The 22,039-nt window shown below is 43.0% G+C and overlaps 1 protein-coding gene and 1 long non-coding RNA gene across 2 annotated transcripts in view; both read left to right on the forward strand.

Moving 5' to 3' along the window:
* Positions 1–22,039, forward strand: part of LOC134798468 (uncharacterized) — a 350,482-nt gene that overhangs the window by 239,949 nt on the left and 88,494 nt on the right. The gene's annotated exons all lie outside the window — the stretch shown is intronic.
* The window catches only part of LOC134798034 (pregnancy zone protein-like), a 54,923-nt gene that overhangs the window by 29,113 nt on the left and 3,771 nt on the right, over positions 1–22,039 (forward strand). Inside the window, exons 3-25 of the mRNA XM_063770364.1 lie at positions 355–427; positions 3,316–3,475; positions 7,068–7,238; positions 7,904–8,019; positions 8,308–8,518; positions 9,062–9,187; positions 10,091–10,264; positions 10,855–11,028; positions 11,757–12,116; positions 12,802–13,027; positions 14,173–14,327; positions 14,944–15,090; positions 15,471–15,578; positions 15,720–15,886; positions 16,500–16,582; positions 16,982–17,100; positions 17,394–17,532; positions 17,980–18,101; positions 18,351–18,473; positions 18,966–19,174; positions 19,417–19,553; positions 20,200–20,357; positions 21,688–21,868. Coding sequence (XP_063626434.1) covers positions 355–427; positions 3,316–3,475; positions 7,068–7,238; positions 7,904–8,019; positions 8,308–8,518; positions 9,062–9,187; positions 10,091–10,264; positions 10,855–11,028; positions 11,757–12,116; positions 12,802–13,027; positions 14,173–14,327; positions 14,944–15,090; positions 15,471–15,578; positions 15,720–15,886; positions 16,500–16,582; positions 16,982–17,100; positions 17,394–17,532; positions 17,980–18,101; positions 18,351–18,473; positions 18,966–19,174; positions 19,417–19,553; positions 20,200–20,357; positions 21,688–21,868 — 3,639 coding nt within the window. The remainder of the gene's footprint in view (positions 1–354; positions 428–3,315; positions 3,476–7,067; positions 7,239–7,903; positions 8,020–8,307; positions 8,519–9,061; positions 9,188–10,090; positions 10,265–10,854; positions 11,029–11,756; positions 12,117–12,801; positions 13,028–14,172; positions 14,328–14,943; positions 15,091–15,470; positions 15,579–15,719; positions 15,887–16,499; positions 16,583–16,981; positions 17,101–17,393; positions 17,533–17,979; positions 18,102–18,350; positions 18,474–18,965; positions 19,175–19,416; positions 19,554–20,199; positions 20,358–21,687; positions 21,869–22,039) is intronic.

Consider the following 22,039-nt stretch of genomic DNA (forward strand, 5'->3'; position numbering starts at 1 on the left):
AGATGTATTTCTGTTGCCGCTATGAAAACAAATACTAAAAACAGAATAAAATAAATATTTAAGTGGGGCTCCCAGGATACAACAAACATGATTTTTATGCCGTTTTTGCGTAATGGTACGGAACCCTTCGTGCGCGAGTCTGACTCGCACTTGGCCGGTTTTTTTCCTTTCGTTTGGCGTTTGTCGATGTACGATTGTCATTTTGTCTCGGCCCTCTGATAAAATTATTAGTAGTAGCAGTCGCGGATGCCCGGTGGGAGTCCAGCTCATGGGACCTTGGCTCTGAAGAGTGACAGTCATACAAAGAGTCATTTATTTAATTCGACTTTTTAAATTTATTATTTCTGGCTACAGGCGATGGAGGCTGCCTGGATCTACCCGTTCCTCTGCTACCGAATACGAAAGCCGAGTTCATTGTAAATATAAGGTAAGAAGATTTACGTCTACTTTGGATGTTGGATATGGAGATAATTATGTTGAGAGATATATACCAAGATATGAGAGAACATCAGAGGTAACAAAATGGTGTGGTCCTTTAGGCAAGCATCGTAGTGGCAACCAAACAGGATGGGACGAAGACATTTAAAAAACTGCTGGACTAAAATGGATCCTAATAGCAAAGGACATAGACAAGTGGAAATCGACGGAGGAGGCTTCACCTCACCAAAGACATATGTAACTTCGTATAAGACGAATAAAGTCTAAGGAAAAAAACGTGCCTCGGAATTCAAGTAAAAGTCATTCTTGAATAGATGCCGCACACACCTTTAGCCTATCCTCGGCTAGATGGCGTGACGACACCGTTTCATATTTAACAATTTTAACACATAGATATCAGTGAATGAACATGGATCAAAATGATATAAAAATAATAAAATCATTTATCCATTTATATACATTTTTTGATAACTTTATACGTTTTCATTTTAAGTTTTAGTCGTGTGTCGATAGATGGCAGTAAATTTACAGTGACTACAAAATTTACAATGACAGGACCCCTCTATACTATCTATTCTTTTTGACCTCACCCAGAAAGGGTCTAATGCACATAACAAAGAAATTGTTTTTAAAATGCAATATGTAACTTAACTAGGTTTATTCAAAAGAATAAAAGGCTTTTTCATATTTTTTAGGGTTCCGTACCCAAAGGGTAAAACGTTGCATTATAGTACGGAACCCTTCGTGCGCGAGCCCGACTCGCACTTGCCCGGTTTTTTATGTATATCAAGATATTATACTATAGGCACTTCGCCGTGTGCCTGCTATACGGCCACAATTCAAAAATTTTAATTTTCTGGATTATTGCAGATTCGTATTCAAAATTGTTCAATTTACGACCTTATTTCGAGAGCCATAGCATAAAAGGTCTTTAAGAGCCTTTTTCTCACAAGTGGCCTGATGGATTTGACCATAAATTGTCAGACGATTCCCTGCAATACAGCCACTTGCCAGTCTGCCGCCTCCTGCTCCCGCGGCGTTCGCACGTGAACCTGACGGCCCTTTTGAGTTGTGGCTATATAGCACACGTTTTAAATGAAGCTTTTGAGTTGCGTCCTAGAAAATAATAATTAGATAATGTTGCTGATTATAAGCTAGTTACACATATTATCGCGTACAGTGATTTTGTTCCTATCAAAGTTGATAAAATAAAGGAATTTTAACTATTTTGGTGTTTTATTTATATTTGCATGGTAACCTTTATCCAATAATTTTGTGTTTAAATTTGGCCGCATCCCAAAATCTTTAAAAAACGTGTCTGCAATACGGCCACAACTCTAAATACCTGTCTTTCGGGCCTTGTGTCTTAAAAAATATACATTTGTTTTAAAAAGTGGCGTGGTCATAAGGAGGGTTATATCATTCCGAGTAAAAAAAGCTAAATTTTAAATTCATAGACCTAAAACTAAAGGAGTAAGATCCTATTAAACACCCTGAACTATACTCTCACAACTTTGAGACGCGATTTCTCGAAAAAACGGTTTTTTGAGATGTGGCAGTGTAGCAGGCACACGGCGACTTATACCTACTACTCACGAAAATAAATGGTATCACTCTCACAACAGAATTGCCTGTATATTTTTTTATGTTTTTACTTTATTTTTTATGTTAAAATCGTAATAGAATCTGACCAAGCTAACAGTACAGTGACAGTGTGGAAAAAGGGATGTTTAGGTATAATGGCACCCGCAACTTTGTCACCTCAAAATCGATACAGAATCGGTTAGCTTAGACGAACTTAATTTATTATGCAAAAAACTAACATTTACTTTACATAAATAATAGAGTTTATTAGAGAAGTGTCCTAGCAACCGCAGTTAAACTTAATTGCAAGTTAGAAATACAAATAATGTTTAGAGACTATCATTGTATAATAATATACTCCGCCTGGTACTCCATTCCCGTCTTTTCTAGGTCACCTAACTGACACAAGCCTACGTCATCATGCGACAGCGCTATATGATAATATGCGACAGCGCTATATATAGCGGCCATGTTATTGTGACGAAGGCCTGTGTCACTCTGGGAATAGAAGACCATGTTTTATTAGACTATGTCACCTAACAACAAGTCCTAACCTAGTTTTTGCCGCATCGCAAATTCCTTGTAGCCTGTTTGGAAACTTGGCTGGAATCTGCACCAGTAGGCCTTCGTCTTTCGACTTAATTTTTAGGGTTCCGTACCCAAAGGGTAAAACGGGACCCTATTACTAAGACTCCGCTGTCCGTCCGTCCGTCCGTCTGTCTGTCACCAGGCTGTATCTCACGAACCGTGATAGCTAGACAGTTGAAATTTTCACAGATGATGTATTTCTGTTGCCGCTATAACAACAAATACTAAAAACAGATTAAAATAAAGATTTAAGTGGGGCTCCCATACAACAAACGTGATTTTTGACCGAAGTTAAGCAACGTCGGGCGGGGTCAGTACTTGGATGGGTGACCGTTTTTTTTGCCGTTTTTTGCATTATGGTACGGAACCCTTCGTGCGCGAGTCCGACTCGCACTTGCCCGGTTTTTTGTTTAACAAATGACTGATTCGGCTTTTTTGAATTGGTATTCGTAACATGGCGTGGCCACTTTCAATTGTTTGTAAATTTTATCACTACGCCTTATAAAACAAAGTCCCACGCTGCGTCTGTCTGTTTGTATGTATGTTTGTTCGCGATAAACACAAAAACTACTGGACGCATTTTCATGCGGTTTTCACTGCTCAATAGAGTGAGTCTTGAGGAAGGTTTAGGTGTATAATATGTTAAGGTTTCGTTTAATCCGTGCGTTGGTTTATTCATTTGTATTTTGTACTTATTGTGTTCAGATACCCCGAACTCTGCACTTGGGAGCGCCGCCTAACCCTCCGCATCACCAGCGGTAGAGTCGTCGTGCTACATACCGAAAGGGCCCGGTACCGGCCTGGTGACACCGTTCGCGCTCGGGCTTTGGTCCTCAAGGCTGATCTCGCGCCAGTCCATGGCAGTGTAAGTACACCCGCACCTAGTAATCACCTTATATCTCAGCAGGGTCGTCATGATCCATACCGAAAGAGCCCGGTACCGACCCAGCGTCACTCATCAATCAATGCAGTGTCATTAATTCAGAAAGCCATCCACTACCCAGTTTATACATAGGTACCCAGTGTATCTACCCATAAATTTCATTTTTAACGTGGGTATGCACTTCTGCAGCTCTGTGTACATAAATAATGTCATAGTTGCTGTATTCGTAATTCCGAAAAAATTGGACTTTAAAACCTGATTAAAACCCAGTTACCCGTTTTATGTAGAAGTTAAAAAAGTTAATAACCCAATTAAAACATAGCCTTGGCTCTTAGGTAACTGACCACTTGACCATAAGAGTGACGTGACCTCCCAACGTCATAAAACCATTGTGAGATGCGTCGGCCCTGGCCTCCGAAGGCAAACGCCGGCGGGTATGCAAATTATGTTTATTTATTCGTTCTTGTTTGTATGTTAAGCCAATTTCTCTTCACGAGGACGTATTCTGGTTTTGGTTTGTACGTAATTAATTTTATTTACTTTCTTACCTACTTAATATTTATATATACCTACTTAAATTTTATAATTAGAGAATAAGCCAATATTGCAAGTTGCACTGTGCAACATAGATTAAATTACATTTATTTTCATATAAGTAGATATACTACAGTATATAGTACATAAAATATACAGTACATACACAGACACAGACAGGTACAGACAGTAGTTATACAGTAGTAAATAGTCTTATAGTAGATTAGGTATATAAGTATGAAATACTTATGTACAAAATACTGAGGTTCTCACTCACAACAGAATCACGTTAAAATCTGTTGTAACATACAAAAACGATATGAGTGGTATTCCACATGTCCAATTTTTTCGTCCAATGTCATTGCGTCTCACTCTCTCGTTAAAGCAAACGGGGTTGAGGGCGAAAATTTGTAAGTATCAGAATAGGGTTTGGGTTTGCGCCTCTCAAAGGTTTTTATACATAGATGGGCTTAGGCAGACCGAAAAAGAGATGGCGGGACGACTTGGACGCATTCTACCCCAAATGGTGGGAAAATTCCGATGACAGGGTCGAGTGGAGAAAACGAGGGGATGCCTTTGCCCAGCAGTGGGCCACCAAAGTAGGCTTTAAAAAAAACAAGAACAAAATACATAGATGGCGTTGGCGCCAGCATAAGAGTAGGATTTTCCTATCTATAGTTCTGTCCGTCAGATTGTTTAAAGGGCTAGCATCCAGGCCATAAAAGTAGAAAAAAATTAACACATTTCGTAGGATTGATAAAATGCTGGCACCCAAGTGAACGAAGCCGCGGGGCGCGGAGTCCTTCACTTCACTTCACTTTATTTATTTGCAATAAAACATACTTAAATGTATGCAAATGCAAATGCAATGCATGCTAAGTCTTGATCTAGTCATAGCTTTCATTTCAACTTCAATATAATATAATAAATAACCCAGAATACTCTCTCGACTCAAACCGGCCCCTGACACGGTCATCCGCGAATACATTAACACAAAAACTGGTAATTAATCTCTTTTTCAATTAATTGAAGTGTCGCATTCACTTTGTTTTACGAGCTTTATTTTAACGGGATCGAAATGTCATTACAGGGTGACTTTATTATTAGTGCTTAATTTATTTCACTGTTAAATGGTACGTATGTATGTGGGGCACCCGGGCGGAAAACGTCCGTCTGGGCGTCCCAGATACCGTTGGAGTGACGAAGCCTAAAAAGACCTGTCCACCCTCGGAATACCCAACTGGTGTTAAGTGGCGCATAATAGGGCAGGGTGGCGTTCCCTTGTGTTTCAGACCAATATCCTTTTTGGGTCACTGAGCCAGTGATGTACATATATTATGTATATATGTAGGTATGTTAAATGGTACCTATGGTATGTACGTTTTAATAGTGGCTAAGAACGTCTGCGGGGTTAATTATGTGACCTCTTTTTTAGGGTCCTGTAGCCATAATGGCAAAAACGAATCCTTATAGGTCCACCATGTCCCTCCGTCCGTCCATCCGTCCCTCTGTCCATATGTCATTGGCATTTTTCGATTTTTGCATAATTTTCCTAACTTGAACTTGAATTACAACGATTAAGGTGACAGTCCATTTCCAACGACAGCACTGACAGCAGCACTACCATTCATTTTACTATGGAAATTGACAATAACACCGAGTTCATACTGGTAGTGCAGCTGCGGTCAGAAATGGAATGTTACCCTTAGGCATCAAGGAGCCCGATTAAAAAAAACCGGACAAGTGCGAGTCGGACTCGCCCACCGAGGGTTCCGTACTTTTTAGTATTTGTGGTTATAGCGGCAACAGAAATACATCATCTGTGAAAATTTCAACTGTCTAGCTATCACGGTTCGTGAGATACAGCCTGGTGACAGACGGACGGACGGACGGACGGACGGACGGACGGACGGACGGACGGACAGCGGAGTCTTAGTAATAGGGTCCCGTTTTACCCTTTAGGTCGGAACCCTAAAAAAATGGTACGACTTTAATCCATCTCACGCACGACTTTCACTTCATTTCGCATGCAACAATGAGTGTGAGCGATCTTCAAGGTCGTATCAAAACCAGATCAAAACCATAGCGAGTTGTTAATACTGAATCGTGCTCAAGGTTTAACCTTTTCGACGCCGTGTCAAACACAAAAGCTGGCACTCAGACGCCACGTCACCTCTTCATCCTCGCGTTATCCCGGCATTCTGCCACGGCTCATGGGAGCCTGGGGTCCGCTTGGCAACGAATCCCAAGAATTGGCGTAGGCACTAGTTTTTACGAAAGCGACTGCCATCTGACTTTCCAACCCAGAGGGAAAACTTATAGGCCTAATTGGGATTAGTCCGGTTTCCTCACGATGTTTTCCTTCACCGAAAAGCGACTGGCAAGTGCGAGTCGGACTCGCGCACGAAGGGTTCCGTACCATAATGCAAAAAAAAAAAAACAAAAAAAAAACGGTCACCCATCCAAGTACTGACCACTCCCGACGTTGCTTAACTTTGGTCAAAAATCACGTTTGTTGTATGGGAGCCCCATTTAAATCTTTATTTTATTCTGTTTTTAGTATTTGTTGTTATAGCGGCAACAGAAATACATCATCTGTGAAAATTTCAACTGTCTAGCTATCACGGTTCGTGAGATACAGCCTGGTGACAGACGGACGGACGGACGGACGGACGGACGGACGGACGGACGGACGGACGGACAGCGAAGTCTTAGTAATAGGGTCCTGTTTTTCCCCTTTGGGTACGGAACCCTAAAAATGATGTGCATTTTTGCCATGAAATGAAATTTCTTGGCATATAGCGTAGGGGGTTTAATTTTTTTCTATTTAATAACACTATAATTATTATTGGATGAAAGAAGCGCGTGGTGTCCATTGGCTCGTTGGGTGGACGACATCCAGAAAATTGCGGGTCACTTCTGGATGGGATTAGGACCGGGACAAGTGGCGTACTAGAAGAGAGGCCTATGCTCAGCAGTGGGCAATAAAGGGCTGATATGATGATGATGATGATGATTAAAATAAACCAACTCATTACAGATCGAAGAGATGTGGCTCGAAGGTCCGCCCGGTGCGTGGGAAGGGACACGTGCGGCGCAGTGGAACAGCGTGCGGACACGGCTGGGCTTTGGTCAGATACAGCATGAGCTGGATGGCCAGGCGCCACCTGGACGATGGACGCTGCGGGCCAAGTTGGAGGATGGCTCACAGGTAAGACTATTATCATTAACTTAGCTGTAAAACAGTGTGACGACGCGGCTAGAGTTTGAGCAGATTCAGCATTAAACATGATGCCTGACGATGGACGCTGCGGGCCAAGTTGGAGGATGGCTTACAGGTAAGACTTTATTATCATTAACCTAGCTGTAAAACCGTGTGACCACGCGGCTAGACTTTGAGCAGATTCAGCATTAAACATGATGCCTGACGATGGACGCTGCGGGCCAAGTTTGAGGATGGCTCACAGGTAAGATTTCATCATCATCTCTAAGGTCCCCTGCGCAAATTAGCAAGAAAAATTTGTGCGTTTAAAGATAAAGATATGTTTGTTTCCAAAAATGTAGTGATGAAAATTACTGTCCAATATTGAAGAAATTTTTTACTTGATGAAGCATGACAATTGTTCTTACTAGCTAGGTATTATAACTAAATTCAAATTGACGGTAAGGTAAGCCAACTAAAGGAGAGATTGAAGGTAAGGTAAGGCTAGGTATTAATTGCCAGTTTATACTCAAATACGGCTGTCATCTAACCTAACCCAGAGAGATTTACGGATTACTGTAAAGATACAAATCCGAGTTGTCACTCCAAGCTTACCTCTCGTTGGGCTTTTTATTCAGCTTTCTTACTTTTATTAAGTTTAAAATCTGTTACAGGGTATGACCGAATTCTTGGTGGGCAACTACGAGATACCGCCGTTCCAGCTCAGCGTGAAACACGCGGCCAGGGTGCTGAGAACCAGCGAGCGACTTGTCTGGACTGTGTGTGTTAGGTCAGATTTAACTTATTCATCATCATCATCATACCAGCAGAAAGGCATCAGCTGCTGGATATTGCAATTAACTGATCTGAATGGAAATCTTCTTTGGCTGTGATCTCCAGTTCGCGATCATCGCTCAAGAACGTTTCATCCCCTGCGGAGGACGATAGTGTAGAGCGTTTTTGTCTAGTGGAGGATAGGGTTTGCCATCCCAATCATCTTATCTTGCACGGCCCTGTCTAGCGTGATCCTTTACCTACTCTGTGAACATATCATTTAACTCTTTCCTCTCTGCTCCAGGTACCCATGGACAGAAGCAGTGGAAGGCATGCTAGTGATCCGTCTCCGCGGCGCCGGCGTCAACTTCTCAACGGATTCAACGCCAGGCGTCCGTACGGCCGTCCGTCTGCGTGCTCCGAAGGCCTGCCATAGGCACGCTGTAGCTGCTAGAAGGATAGGCCTGGATGGAGGAAACCCACCTGATGTTGTAGTCGCTGACTTCTCGTTTCAGGTTCGCAGTCCCTATTAAACGCAAGGGGGAGGCCTATGTCAAGGGGGAGGCCTATGTTCAGCAGTGGACGTCTTAAGGCTGAGATGATGATGATGATGATTAAACGCTTCATTAATATTTTCTAAAGTAACATCATCATCGTGTGGAATTGGTGCACCACTTAGTTGTAGTCTCTTCAAACAATCTAAAGCATACCCAACGCATCAATGCGCGAAATTGGCGCCCGAACTTCAAAATACTGTGGGCACTTCTAGAATGCCTTGAAAAATATCTTTACAACTCCTGTGATGAAAATGTAATAACCCTGACTGCATTTACACGGACGATGCCTTAAGGATCACTCACGTGAGACCGGACCTTGTCCGGGCTGGAGTTTCCAGAGGTTACTTTTCTATGACATGACAGGCGGTCACGGTCGTGATGCTTTCCATAGAAAACGATGCACCGGAAGCTCCGGCCCGGATACGGCCCGATCTAACGTGAGTCATCCTTTAAGCAGTAAGCACAGGCTAATCTCTTAATAAATTTATTTCAATATTACAGGAGGATGGTACGAGGATCTGGCAGAACACGACGGTAGTCTCCCAAGTGGTTGACAAGGCGGTCACCCTGCAGTTCCTCACGAAACACCGAGTGGTCCTAGCCCCTTGGCTGCCCTACAAGTTGAAGGTAATTACATCGCTGAATTGCTGTAAAAGGTTGAAAGGAAAAAAAGAATGCTAAAATTGGGAATATCTTGAACTATTAAGCCAAACTTTTTCATAGAAAACATGATCCAGGCGACCTAGATAAGGTGACGATCGCTTGCGCTTCGCCATCGAATCGCTGTATCTCTCTATCACATTTCCATATTAGTGTGACAGTAAAGTTGCGTTTCGTTCGCTACGTAGCGTTAGCGATTGGCATGTTGTTGTCTACGGGGCCTGTTTCGGAGCTAAGGAAAGTGACATGTTGGAATTGTAACTTAGTCGAAGGGTTATTGATTTGTGAACCATAATATATGTAGTCACAGACATTATAAAGAATTTAGATACGTGTCCTAAACAGCTCTTCTCACTATAACTGTATTTTCTTAAACTACTTTGCTTACAATCAGTTATCAGCCAAATTAATCATGGACGCATTTTTTACAAGCTTTTATTTAGTTTCACCTGTCCCGTTGTCTGTCTGTAATCAAATCTTGCAAGTTAAATTTGATCCATTTCCCGGTTTCCGATTGAGCTGAAATTTTGCATACATACGTAAGTCGGGTGACAATGCAATATTATGGTATCATCGAGCTGATCTGATGATGGAGACAAGAGGTGGCCATAGGAACTCTGTGATAAAACAAGGAAACCTAATTGTGTTTGGGGTTTTTAGAATTGTCTCGATGAGTATTAGTTGCCTGTGGAAAGAAAAGTACGGTCAGCGATAAAAGCTTGTACCAAAAATGTAATTTTTGCCAAATACTTATTTATCACTTGTCATGTTATGCATCATTTTCGCGCTTACATACTTGTTGGAACGAGACAGGCATCATGACAGATGATAAAAAACCGACCATCTTAGCCCTACGGGTCTATATTACAGATAAAAGCAACTCGCTGGGACGATAAGCCAGCACCTAACGAGCATGTCCGCGTGTGTCGTTCCGCAGCTGAACGCACCGAGGCGTCATGTGACGACGCAATCACGGACGCTAGAGGCGTCGCCAGGGTCATGTTCACTGTGGACGATGACGCCAATGTCTTATATCAATTTCAAGTAAGTTTGGCTTTAAGCCCTTTGGATCGTCACGGAACGTGGCAGCATGCCAATGAACAACCCTAAACAAGTGGTATCAATTTGCAGCTTTAGTTGCTCCTCAGGCGGAACAAAACAAAACACTATCTTTAGCAGTCATATACGCTAATAATTAATCGATTTAATTATTATTGGGTATAATTTACGTTCATTTTAACAAATTATACACTTATACCTTCCTCAAGACCGCATGAAAATCCGTTCAGTAGTGTTTGAGTTTATCGTGAACAATACACACAAACAGACATACGCGGCGGGGGACTTTGTTTTATAAGGTTTAGTGATTATATGACAAAGGGAGTCAATCTGGCCAATAACTTGATGAAGTCAAACACCAAGATCTACTTTCTTCTCTTGTAAAGGTCTCGAGATTCTTAATTGACAAATACTTAACTGGCCAATGATTACTTAAAACTATCAAACACAGTCATAGTGCTATAGCTACCGTGAGCCTTATGTAGCTAATTTTGTTTCGCAAAAATCAGCCAAAAATTTCCCGCTAAATCACCGTCTAAAATAGGTCGATAATCCTAATCTATTTGTTCAATCAGGCAACTCTCAAAAACGACAGCAGCACAGCAGCGCCCCCACTATTTCTGCCAGTTCGAAGAACGGGCTCCATACACGCCGCGCTCGGGCCCCTGCGCGGCGACGCCAACGCGAGGAGCTTCGTGCCGCTTTACTTGAGCAAGGACGTTGATACTGCGCTGAGCGTGCATTTTGTTGTAAGAATACATTCTTAGCTGGAGGGGTTACACATAGATCTTTTTTTCATGTGATAGTCAGCAAACGAGCAGACGAGCTGCCTGATGGGAAGCAGGAATCGTCGCCCATTGACATAAGCAACATCACAGGAGCCGACCCTTGAGAACCCTAAATATCCGCTTCTTGAAGAATTCCATGTCGTAGCGCAAAGGAAATAACTCAGGAGGCAACTTATTCCACATTCTGCACGTTCTGGGAAGAAACGAGCGAGATGCCCGCTTATTCTTGGTGTGCCATGTATCTAATAAGTAGGGGTGAACTTTGCTCCTTTGGCGGGAGGTGCGGTGATAAAAACGAGACGATGACGACGACGATGATGATGATAAGACGATCTAGTCTTCATTTGTCTTTTTGTTCTCAAAAAATGATATTGGTGAAATATTTGTCATTGCCCGCTATTTTGACATAGCCCAAAACTGCGTCGTAAAACTCTTAAAAAGTTTGGCCAAATAAACTTAAATTAAGCTACTATTTTTGGAAATAGAAGAGGCAACATTTGTTTTTCTGTGTGTATGCACCCAATCAGTACAAAAAGAGAAATACGCATCCGACCAACTACACAAATTACGATTATGTTATCTTTTTCTTGGTTAGTCAGTAAGTCATCATAGCATCATCTATTTTCTGGTAGTCTAAGTAACAACAACACAATAGTCTAACAAACCACCTATCATTTGTCAAATTTCAGGTGATAACCCGCGGCGGCACCATCTACCGCTGGGGCGTGACCACCCAGTGCCCAATATCCTCATCATCCAATCAAATTCACGCTGCACCAAGAAACAGCAAATGCCCTCAAGCCCACCAATCCGAACGCAGCAGCGACCTACTGAACAGGCAATTCTACCAATCAGGCAACAGCAGTGGCTTCATCCACCAATCCGAAGGCAGTGATCTTCTGGATAGACATTTGCTGCGAGTCATGCTGCCAATCAAGATGACGCATCAGATGTGCCCGGACAGCCATTTGGTGGCGTACTTTTATTATAGAGGGGAGTTGGTCAGTGCTGTAAAGCATATTGAGATGGAAGAGTGTTTTGTTAACAAGGTAAGATCATTTTCCTGTTTTGATTGACTTTCAATCCGGAGGTCGCGGGTTCAAACCCCGACTCGTACCAATGAGTTTTTCGGAACTTATGTACGAAATATCATTTGATATTTACCAGTAAAGTTGCTTTTTGGTGAAGGAAAACATCGTGAGGAAACCGGACTAATCCCAATAACGCCTGGGAAACTAGGCGTTATTGGGATTACTCTGGGTTGGAAGGTCAGATGGCAGTCGCTTTCAGAACAACTACCTAGTGCCTACGTCAATTCTTGGGATTAGTTGTCAAGCGGACCCCAGGCTCCCATGAGCCGTGGCAAAAATGCCGGGACAACGCGAGGAAGCAGAAGATTGACTTTCCGAAAAAATACTGTGAAATCGATGGCATTTATAACAACTGTTCTTCGAAATTTTAAGACTAGTTCTGAATTCGGTTCGACAAATTCTATTTATTTAGTCTTTCAATCTAAGCCATATCCATTAAACATTTCCTCAAGCATGTAAGGTGGTGGTACTAGTGCTCGCCATGCTAATGCCCAATAGATGACACCCTGCTGTCACCTCTATTGACAATGACTTAAGTTTCAAAATGACATGTAAGATGACATGCGTCGAGCACCAGTACCACCACCTTAGATTGATTTCTGAATAAGAATGTTGCATACTTCAGTGGTTGAAATGGTTTCAGGTGGAACTTAACTGGCTCTCCCGCCAAGTAGCACCGGGCACCAGCGCCTCTCTCTCCATCACCACCAACGAATTGGCCCTCTGCGGCCTCTCCGTGGTGGACTCGGCCTCGCGCTGGCTGGCCCCCGTGCCGTCAGCCAAGGACTCCATTATGGAGCGGTTGAGGAATATCATCGATAGTCATAGGAATTTGACGGAGTATGATGCTAATGGAAAATGCTTTCTCAGTAAGTATGATACCAAAAAAGAGTCATAATTTCATAGAAGTTTGACGTTTAAAATAACACTTGCACAGTCTGGGCTGTCAAAATCTTTGCCAACTTAGCTAGATCTAAATCTAGTAGTAGTAGTAAAAAGTCTTTACAAAGAGACATAATAAATGTAACATTACGAAAAGCTTACAAAAAGTGAACTTATCCCTTTCAAGGATCGCAACAGCATGTACAACAAGGTACCAGAAAGGCCAACGATATAAATATGAGTAAAGGATGACTCACGTTAGACCAGGCCGTGTCCGGGCCGGAGCTTCCGGCGCTTACTTTTCTATGACATGACAGGCTATCACGTGATGCTTTCCATAGAAAACGATGCGCCAGAAGCTCCGGCCCGGACACGGCCTGGTCTAACGTGACGTGAGTCATCCTTAAAAGTGCCTTTCTGTAATAAAATATAGCTTAACAAAAACAAAAGAAGATAATGTAGGTAGGTACTGTAGACTAGGTATCTAATATATAGAGAAATTAAACTGTTACGGATACTTTGTTGAACGCGACCTGTAATTATCTCTATTTTGGAAAAGTATTCCAGGGGCCTTAGTTTAGATCCTAAACAGAATCGCAATAAAGACATCAAGGTAAGGCCCCTGGGCGGCATGCAGATACTTTTGGCTTGTTTCATCCGCTGCTGATGCATCCTTGACCACACTGTTTAGTAGTAGACTTTCCGTTAATATGATAATGACGATATTTTTTTTTCACCTCAGCAGCTCGAACAAGGGTACTTTGCTTCTTAAAAACAGTGAGCAAAATGCGATTTTGCTCACTGATTGTGTCTCACACATTCAAGTGACCTTTATAGTCATTTCAACATGCGGGGTCTAATACAAGTTCGATATACTTGGGTTCTATTATCTCTGTCCCTCTAGGTATGTTCTCACTGCTTAGGGTGAAAAATTTTGTGTACTACACGAGATCAAAGTTATTTACATCTCGTGCGCTTTTGAATCCCTTACTACGCTCAAGATTCTAAATTAGATTCAATCGCTACGCTCGTGAATCTATTATAGAATCTTTCGCTTGCACGGGACTCAAAATAAGCACTCGAAGAAATATCAAACTTTGATTTCTTGTTGTACAAATAACTATTATTACAGCATCAGAGGAAGAAGTTCCAACGCCCAGCTCCGTTCTCACGCACTTGGCAGAGGGCGGCGTGCGCGTCGCCGGGGGCGTGGGGCACGCATGCGCACGAGCGCCGGCGCCGGCGCCGCTGCGCGAACACATGCAGCCTAGGACGGACTTTTCGGAGGTGAACTGCTAAAATCTACCGTGTCCTGTATTAAACGTCTTACTCACATCATCTCTATCTTGTTCTGTTATCTGTTAACATTTCATGAAATTCCCTTTCTGTTTTGAAGTACGACACTTGATAGCGGTACCTAGAGTCTGTGCGGAAAGAGAAGAGTCGTGAAATGTATGGGATGCACTACATTCTACGACTCTTCTCTTTCCGCACAGACTCTACCTGTCAAAGACCAGGCCTCGTAGACAAGATGCCAATCGCTAACGGTACGTAGCGAACGAAACGCAACTGTCACTGTCCCCCGCTAATATGGAAGAGTGATAGAGAGACAGAAAGCGATTCGATGGCGAAGCGCAAGCGATCGTCACCTTAGCTAGGCCGCCTGGCTGGATGCCAGACGACGTCGGCTTGCGAAGTTGCGACGGCCAGTGTACGCGCTACAGGCAACAGGGGCATTACCATGATGTCCTTATTGCGATTCTGTTTAGGACCTAAACTGAATCGCTAAAGGACGGAGTTATATAACTTATATAGCTCCGTCCTTTAGCGATTTAAATAGCTCAGGTTGAAATAGCTCAGGCTTAACGAATCAGTATTGTTTCTTTAACTTAACCCTTTGCAGGCCTGGCTGTGGCGGCTAGTGGCAGTTGGCGTGAACGGGACAGTCATAACCAGCGCACGCGCCCCGGACTCTATAACGCGTTACGAGGCCACCGCGCTTTGCGTGTCAAGAAACGGCCTCGCTGTGTCCCCACCGGCCTCCTTACAGGTTAGAGTGATTACTTCCTTACAGACCAGATACTCGCGTTAGTCCGTGTCAAGAAACTACTTCCCTGTCCCCAGCGTCCTGGTTCAAACTATCACGCGCGAGGCTAGCGCCTGGCGCGTTCTGCATGTCTTACGGCCTTTCTGTGTTTCTCTTCTGTGTTTTCAGCATATTTAAGGAACAGCCAGTGGTAGACCACTTTATTTCCACTGGCATTACGCCCTTCGTGTTCGAGAACAGCCTCTCTGTGTCACCGTCAACATCCTTATGAATCAAACTCGCCATTGCATCCATGGTACATTGACTGAAACTCTGCGATTTATTTTTAAATCATTATGGAGATCATCTTTATTTATTAGTTACCTAATATTTTTATGTTTCAGGTGTTCCGCGAATTCTTTATCCATGCTGATGGACCGAAGCGACTGAAGCGAGGAGACTCTACGATTATTCAATACCGCATCTTCAACTACCTTTACGAGTCCCTTAATGTGAGTATTTTCGAAATATTATTATTTTAGGACCAACCTCGAAATCGCGAAAAAAAATTTACCCTCCCATAGAAAATCGACCATCCAAAATGTATGAAACAGACAAAAAAATTTTAATGACGAGACGTTTTGAAATTCCAGATCGAGATTCAAGTACTAGCCGACCCACACTTAGAAGTGCCAGACCGTACCGAGGTGGCGGCGATGCCAGCTCGTGCAAGCGTGGCGCGGCGCGTGACGCTACGTGCTGCGTTGCCAGGTTCAGCGCGGCTTGCTATACGCGCCCGTGCCCCTGCTCAAGGGGTCAGGTATGTCTTATGAAGTGGAACTAGTGGAAGTCTATCTGTACGTGTTGACGGGCGGAGGTAGTGGCAATGCCAGCTAGTGCAAGAGTGGCGCGGCGCGTGACGCCACATTAGGCTTCCATACCCAAGGAGTTAAATAGGTAGGTATGTCTTCTTACAATGTACCGAGGTGACGACAATGCCAAGAAGCGTAGCATGTCACATCACGCTGCGTTCCGCGTTGCCAGGCTCGGTGCGGCTCGGTGTACGCGGGGGTGCACCTGCTCAAGGAATCCGGTGTGTAGACATAACATACCTTATGAAGTTACTCAAAAATGTCTGACTATGCGATGCGTCGGGATCAGCTCGTACGTACAAGCGTGGCGCTATACGCGCGCCTGCTCAGGGCGTCAAGTATGTTTTCTTACGATGTGGAAACGTATTACCTAGAAATATTGACTATGCAAAACTGATATTGCCAGCTCGTACAGAAAGTCGAATCTGTGGTATGGTGTAATTAATCCTTATGGTGTAATTAGCACTTATCATTTGTACTCGTATTGCATACCACAATTCCTACAGGATCAAATACGCTAAAACAATCGATATTAGAGCTAAAATTGTGATTTTCTTACAGTGACGAGATAATAATCCAGATCCAAGTGGATCCAGAAGGTGTCCCAGCTCAGGACTATCATTCCGCTCTACTTTGTGGACCAGGTACAAATTATTTCCAAATCAACCTTTATACTGTACATTTTCAAGAAGATTTTTTACTATAAAACACAATCATCTTTTTCATCTTAGCGCGAACCACCTTAAGACACAGAAGAAATAATAGTACTACCGTACAGAAAGGACACTTCCTACAAACCCGAAGTTTGACAGCGATTCAGGGTCGAATCATGCTATCCCTTTCTAATATATAGCACTATCCCTTTCGGCTATTTAGGGTTGTCAAAATTCAAGTGATTATCTTATCTGTGGTCGTGCACGCAGAAGGAAGTCAAGTGGTGCCAACCCTAATAATTGCTCGGAGCAATGCTGAGCCGAACGGAGCCGAGTTCGACCGAAGTCAGGAGTGTCTCCCCACTGCTTAAGAGATAATTTCTAATTCAGGTAGTGAAGTTTCCAGCACGTCTGAGGTGTCCTGGTCGTGGCCCAACGCTGACGCCATACCCGGCTCTGAATCCGTCACCGTTTGGGCCATAGGGGACATCGCGGGACCATTACTCGCTGTAAGTAATAAGCGCACACTTTTTAATTATTCGTATTTGATTCTGTTGAAATTATAGTAGACCCTTAAGTTAGTAGAACTATACCATAGAATGTTACTACATACATGACTATGGATTGTATAGTTGACGGAACATAATTTGCACCGATTTGATATATAAGTTGTCAGAGAGATCGTTATATCGTCAACCATACATGACAGTTAAATAACGTTAGGAAAAATAAGAATAAAAATAGTGGTGCCTTTAATTCCTGAATCATCCTACCCTATTAGCCTCTTGTTGATTGTTCTCAGGATGCAGATTCCCTGGTGCTACTTCCAAGAGGCTGCGGCGAACAGAACATGGCCCGACTTGCCACCAACCTTCTGGCCCTCAAACAGTTGGACCCTAAGAGCCCAGCTGCTTCATCTGCTAAAGAACACGTAGCTAGAGGTAGATTGCAGTAAAAAGGGCAATTATTGTGCCATTTAGCTGTGAAGGGCCTTCTATAAAGCTTGATTTCCACCGGCCTGTCTATTTGTAATTATGTTTATGAAGCAATAGATGATCACATTTATAAGGCCTCAATTATTCAGCCAAATTAGCTCTTGGATGTCCACTGTATATGCTAAGGCTTTGCCACTGTCATTTACTCGTATGCTACAAAAACCCAAAAAAACTAGTATAGTGGAGTGCATAGTGGGTGAACTAATAACAATGATAGCTTAAGTAAACATCCAACGTAAGGAGATGGGGCTGGATTGATTAAATTCTCAGAAAACATAAAATATACTTATAATCCAATTGGATCTAAATATTCTAAATCAAAAAGTCACTCGGAGGTAGTAATATTTTGTCCAAAAGCTGATTGATATTAAACCTTTGATAATGTTCTTCCAGGTTTCACTCGTCAGCTTCAATACACGCATCCGTCGGGTGGATTTAGCGCGTTCGGTGCCACAGATGATCCATCCACCTGGCTCACCGCCTTCACTCTTAGATATCTGAGAAAAGCACATGAGGTAAGCGTGGATATCAGCTTAAAGACGTTCTGCTCCTAATATGTTCTTCTCCTCTTCTTCATCATCATCATCATCATCAGCCTACTCTCGTCGATTGCTGGACATAGGCATCTCCTATTGCACGCCATTGAGCACTATTTGCGGCAACTCTGATCCAGCTCTTGCCAGGCGCCTTGCGAAGGTCATCGCTCCATCTAGTCTAAGGGCGTTCCTCCTCTTCTTAGCCATTTGTATATATGATGTTCACAGGTGATCTCACCGGGGATGCCACCACCGCCGGCGCTGCGGCGCGCAGAGCGCTGGCTGATGTCGCAACAAATGGAAAACGGGTGCTTCAGGAATGAGGGACAGGTCTTCCACAGGGAACTCAAGGTTAGGTTTATCACTGTTATAGGTACTCTTGGGGATGTTTCTAAATAGCCATAGATCCGTTTACTAAAAATTGTAGCTGTCCTAGTGTAGGTAGGAAAGCGTCGCCTGAATATCGCTGGCCAAAAACTTTTAACAATTCTGTTTGTTGACTGTTTATCCTGCCTTGGAAGTTTTTCTGAAGTTAACGTTTGCGAAAAAAACAATATGAAACCATGAGCATGATAGGTATTTGGGTAATGAAATGTGTGAGATTGAACGCCCTGCCGACTTCAAGAGGTATTTTTAGGAACTTCACAAACTTTATAATTATAGGTAGGTACATTACATGTTTTATTTTTAGGCAAATCAGATAATTTTGGACCAGTGGCCCTGACGAATTCCTGAAAGCCTCAGACAGAGGAGTCCTTGGTCACTTTTTCTTTACTGTATGACATTTATTTAAATTTACAGGTCAAGGTATTGATTTAACGACCATCCCGTTTCCTTCCCCAGGGTGGACTCAACGAAGACGGCGAAATCGCCAACATAGCGCTAACCGCCTACGTGATCACCTCCCTAGTGGAAGGAGTATCAGATCTCCCCTACAAAGTCCTCAAGAACACCCTCCACTGCCTCCGAGCGTTACCCCCCTTGAAGACTAAGTCACCGAACAGAGTCTACGCTCACGCTGTCTTAGCTTACGCGTTCATGAGACTGAGGAGGTATTAAAGTTATTTCTTTATGTAATTTGAATTGTTAGATGTACCTACAGTTAGCTGCGGAGAAAAGGTACCCCCCAGCATAGAAGTTTTTGTATGCAAAGGTGCTAAGTTACTAAGTTAGTAGTATTGCTGACTATACTTAAGTATGACAGGTTTTTCTACAAGACATTTTTTTTTAATTTGTATTCATATCATTTTGTCTTGTAGCTAAGTAGGTATTCATGAATTCATTTGCCTTGTAGGTATGAGGAGGAATTGAGGAAGAGCAATGAGGCGACTCCGGGGGTGGAGGGGTTGGAAGACGACGAGGATATTAGGGAGTTGGTCGAGCTTATGAGGATGGCGAGGAGGAAGGAGGAGTTTGTTTGGTGGGAGACGAGTAAGTTCTATTCCTAGTTTTATTTCAACGAGTCCAGGGGTGGAGGGGTTGGAAGACGACGAGGATATTAGGGAGTTGGTCGAGCTGATGAGGATGGTGAGGTGGAAGGAGGAGTTTGTTTGGTGGGAGACGAGTAAGTTCTATTCCTAGTTTTATTTCAACCAGTCCAGGGGTGGAGGGGTTCGAACCGACGAAGATATTAGAGAGTTGGTCGAGCTGATGAGGATGGCGAGGAGGAAGGAGGAGTTTGTTTGGTGGGAGACGAGTAAGTTTGGTTTTCCTTCTTCAGCTATCTATTCTTGTCATTGAATGTCAGATTATCATTGAAATTGTACCTACCATCAATCGAAAAGCGAATAAACATCGTAGTGTTGTTACTGAACCATTCGGTACGCTTTCTTGATTATTACATTTGTATTGTGCCTTTATTTTTCAATAAAGTGCTGGAACGATATACTAATTGTTAAGATCAGAACAGAAATAGGACTACACATGACTAGTTGTTCTAGAGTTCCTTAGAAGCTGATGATGTTGATGATTAGGTATAGTCCGTTCGGCAATGTACATTTTTAAAGTTTTTATTGTGTCCTACTTAGTGAATTTCCATTTCTCCATTTCAAGTTGAGACCGACTTTTATCTCGTCAGGCAGTCTGGCAACGTCGGTAGAAGCCACGGGCTACGCGCTACTAGCGCTAACGTCGTGTCCTCACACGCTGCGCGCCAGCTGCGCGCAGGACGCGCGCGCCGCCACGCGCTGGCTGTCCACACGGCGCAATGCGCAGGGCGGGTTCGCTTCTACACAGGTAGGTACCGGTGCCATTTTCTTATCATTTATCACTCTTTATAGGGACTCCCTCTGGTCGCATAACAACTTTTGTCATATTTTTAATAGTCATAACACTTTATGACTTAGGACACAAGTTGTTATGCGCATCAAAGATATGACCTAAACTTGTATGCAACCCAATATGGACCCCTCTTTATACCCAAATAATATTGCCGGGTCGTTTCTATAGCGCAAAATCAGAGCCATCTATTTCAGCGTTACATTCAGTTCCTATATATATCGATATCCAAACACCCTTCTCCAGAAACTATTCCTGGCTTGCGCCTGCGGTACTGTCGAATAAACTGTCGCCTGCGATATTTCCGGACCGATACGACCTTCAAACCTTCAAGATACGAGCGTACTCCCATTTTAAATCCGACAACGCACTTACAACCCCTCTGGTGTTGCAGGACTTGCAGGTGTCCATGGGCGACTGTGATCGCTTACCATTAGGCGATTCGTCTGCTTGTTTGCCTCCTGTATCATTTATAAAAACAAGGACCTCACCATGGTATAATAATATACTCCGCCTGGTACTCCATTCCGAGATTCGCGTATGACCTAACTGACACGCGCCTACGTCATCATGCTGTTTACAGGTTCTCAAACTTTGAAATGTGGGAGAATTTTAACCAACGGTGAAAATTATTTTAACGGCATTAATTTTGAGTTATTCATGTAGAAACATAGTAAAATAAAACAAATCTAATGTATTAAATTAAATTTTATTTATCTATACAAGACAAACGTTTAAAAAACTAATTCACAGTTACACATTAATTACCAAGCTTACGACGTGAAAAGTTTGGAAAACACTGCGACTGCTGACACTGAGCGAGAAGGAAATAACAATTAACACGCGTTCGACAAGGATGACGGTCAGGGCATGAAGTTATCTAGATCCGAATTGTCAAATGTGCACAGCGCTATCCTGTGTTGCCAGTAGTATAAACAGAATTACCCGAAAGTCTGAAATTTCTTTCGTGAATCGGAAGATATTGCTAACGAGTAATTAAAAATGACGTGTTATTGTAAAATTTAAGCTAAAATACATATCAATGAAAATTATAAAATTATAAAGAAATATTTTAACTTATTAACCATAGGTATAATGTACCCATGTAACATGTTATGTTGAAATAAAGTGGCAATGTTATTGTGATGTAGGCCCGTGTCACTCTGGGAATGGAAGACCATGTTTTATTAGACCATGGACCTCACAAAGATCTGCCGATCGGAGCCTCATAATGACTAAGGCCTCACGGTCAACTAATATCGTTATCAATTCTTTTTTTTTTTCTCAGGATACTCTAGTGGCCCTAGAAGCGCTAACCGCCTGGACAGCCTCACAACCCCCTGCGCCGACGCACCTCACCGTTACAGTCAAGAGCGGGAGCGCGACATCCAGCGTCCTGCTCACACCTGAAGCTAAGGTGCCGGAGCTTATGAAGATGCCGGTGGGGAAGCTGGAGGTGAATGTGGAAGGTGAGATATTACTTTACCGGTAATTAAACGGACGAATCATGCTGTCCCTTTCTAATGTATGGCACTATCCCTTCCCTTTCGGCGATTTACATATGAGGCAACGGGCGACCCCCGCGCGGACAGTTTTCTCGTGCAGAGAAATGCAATCGCAATCCAGCGCGGGAACGCTGC

The sequence above is a fragment of the Cydia splendana genome, chromosome 16 (assembly GCF_910591565.1).
Source record: "Cydia splendana chromosome 16, ilCydSple1.2, whole genome shotgun sequence".
Classification (NCBI taxonomy): domain Eukaryota; kingdom Metazoa; phylum Arthropoda; class Insecta; order Lepidoptera; family Tortricidae; genus Cydia; species Cydia splendana.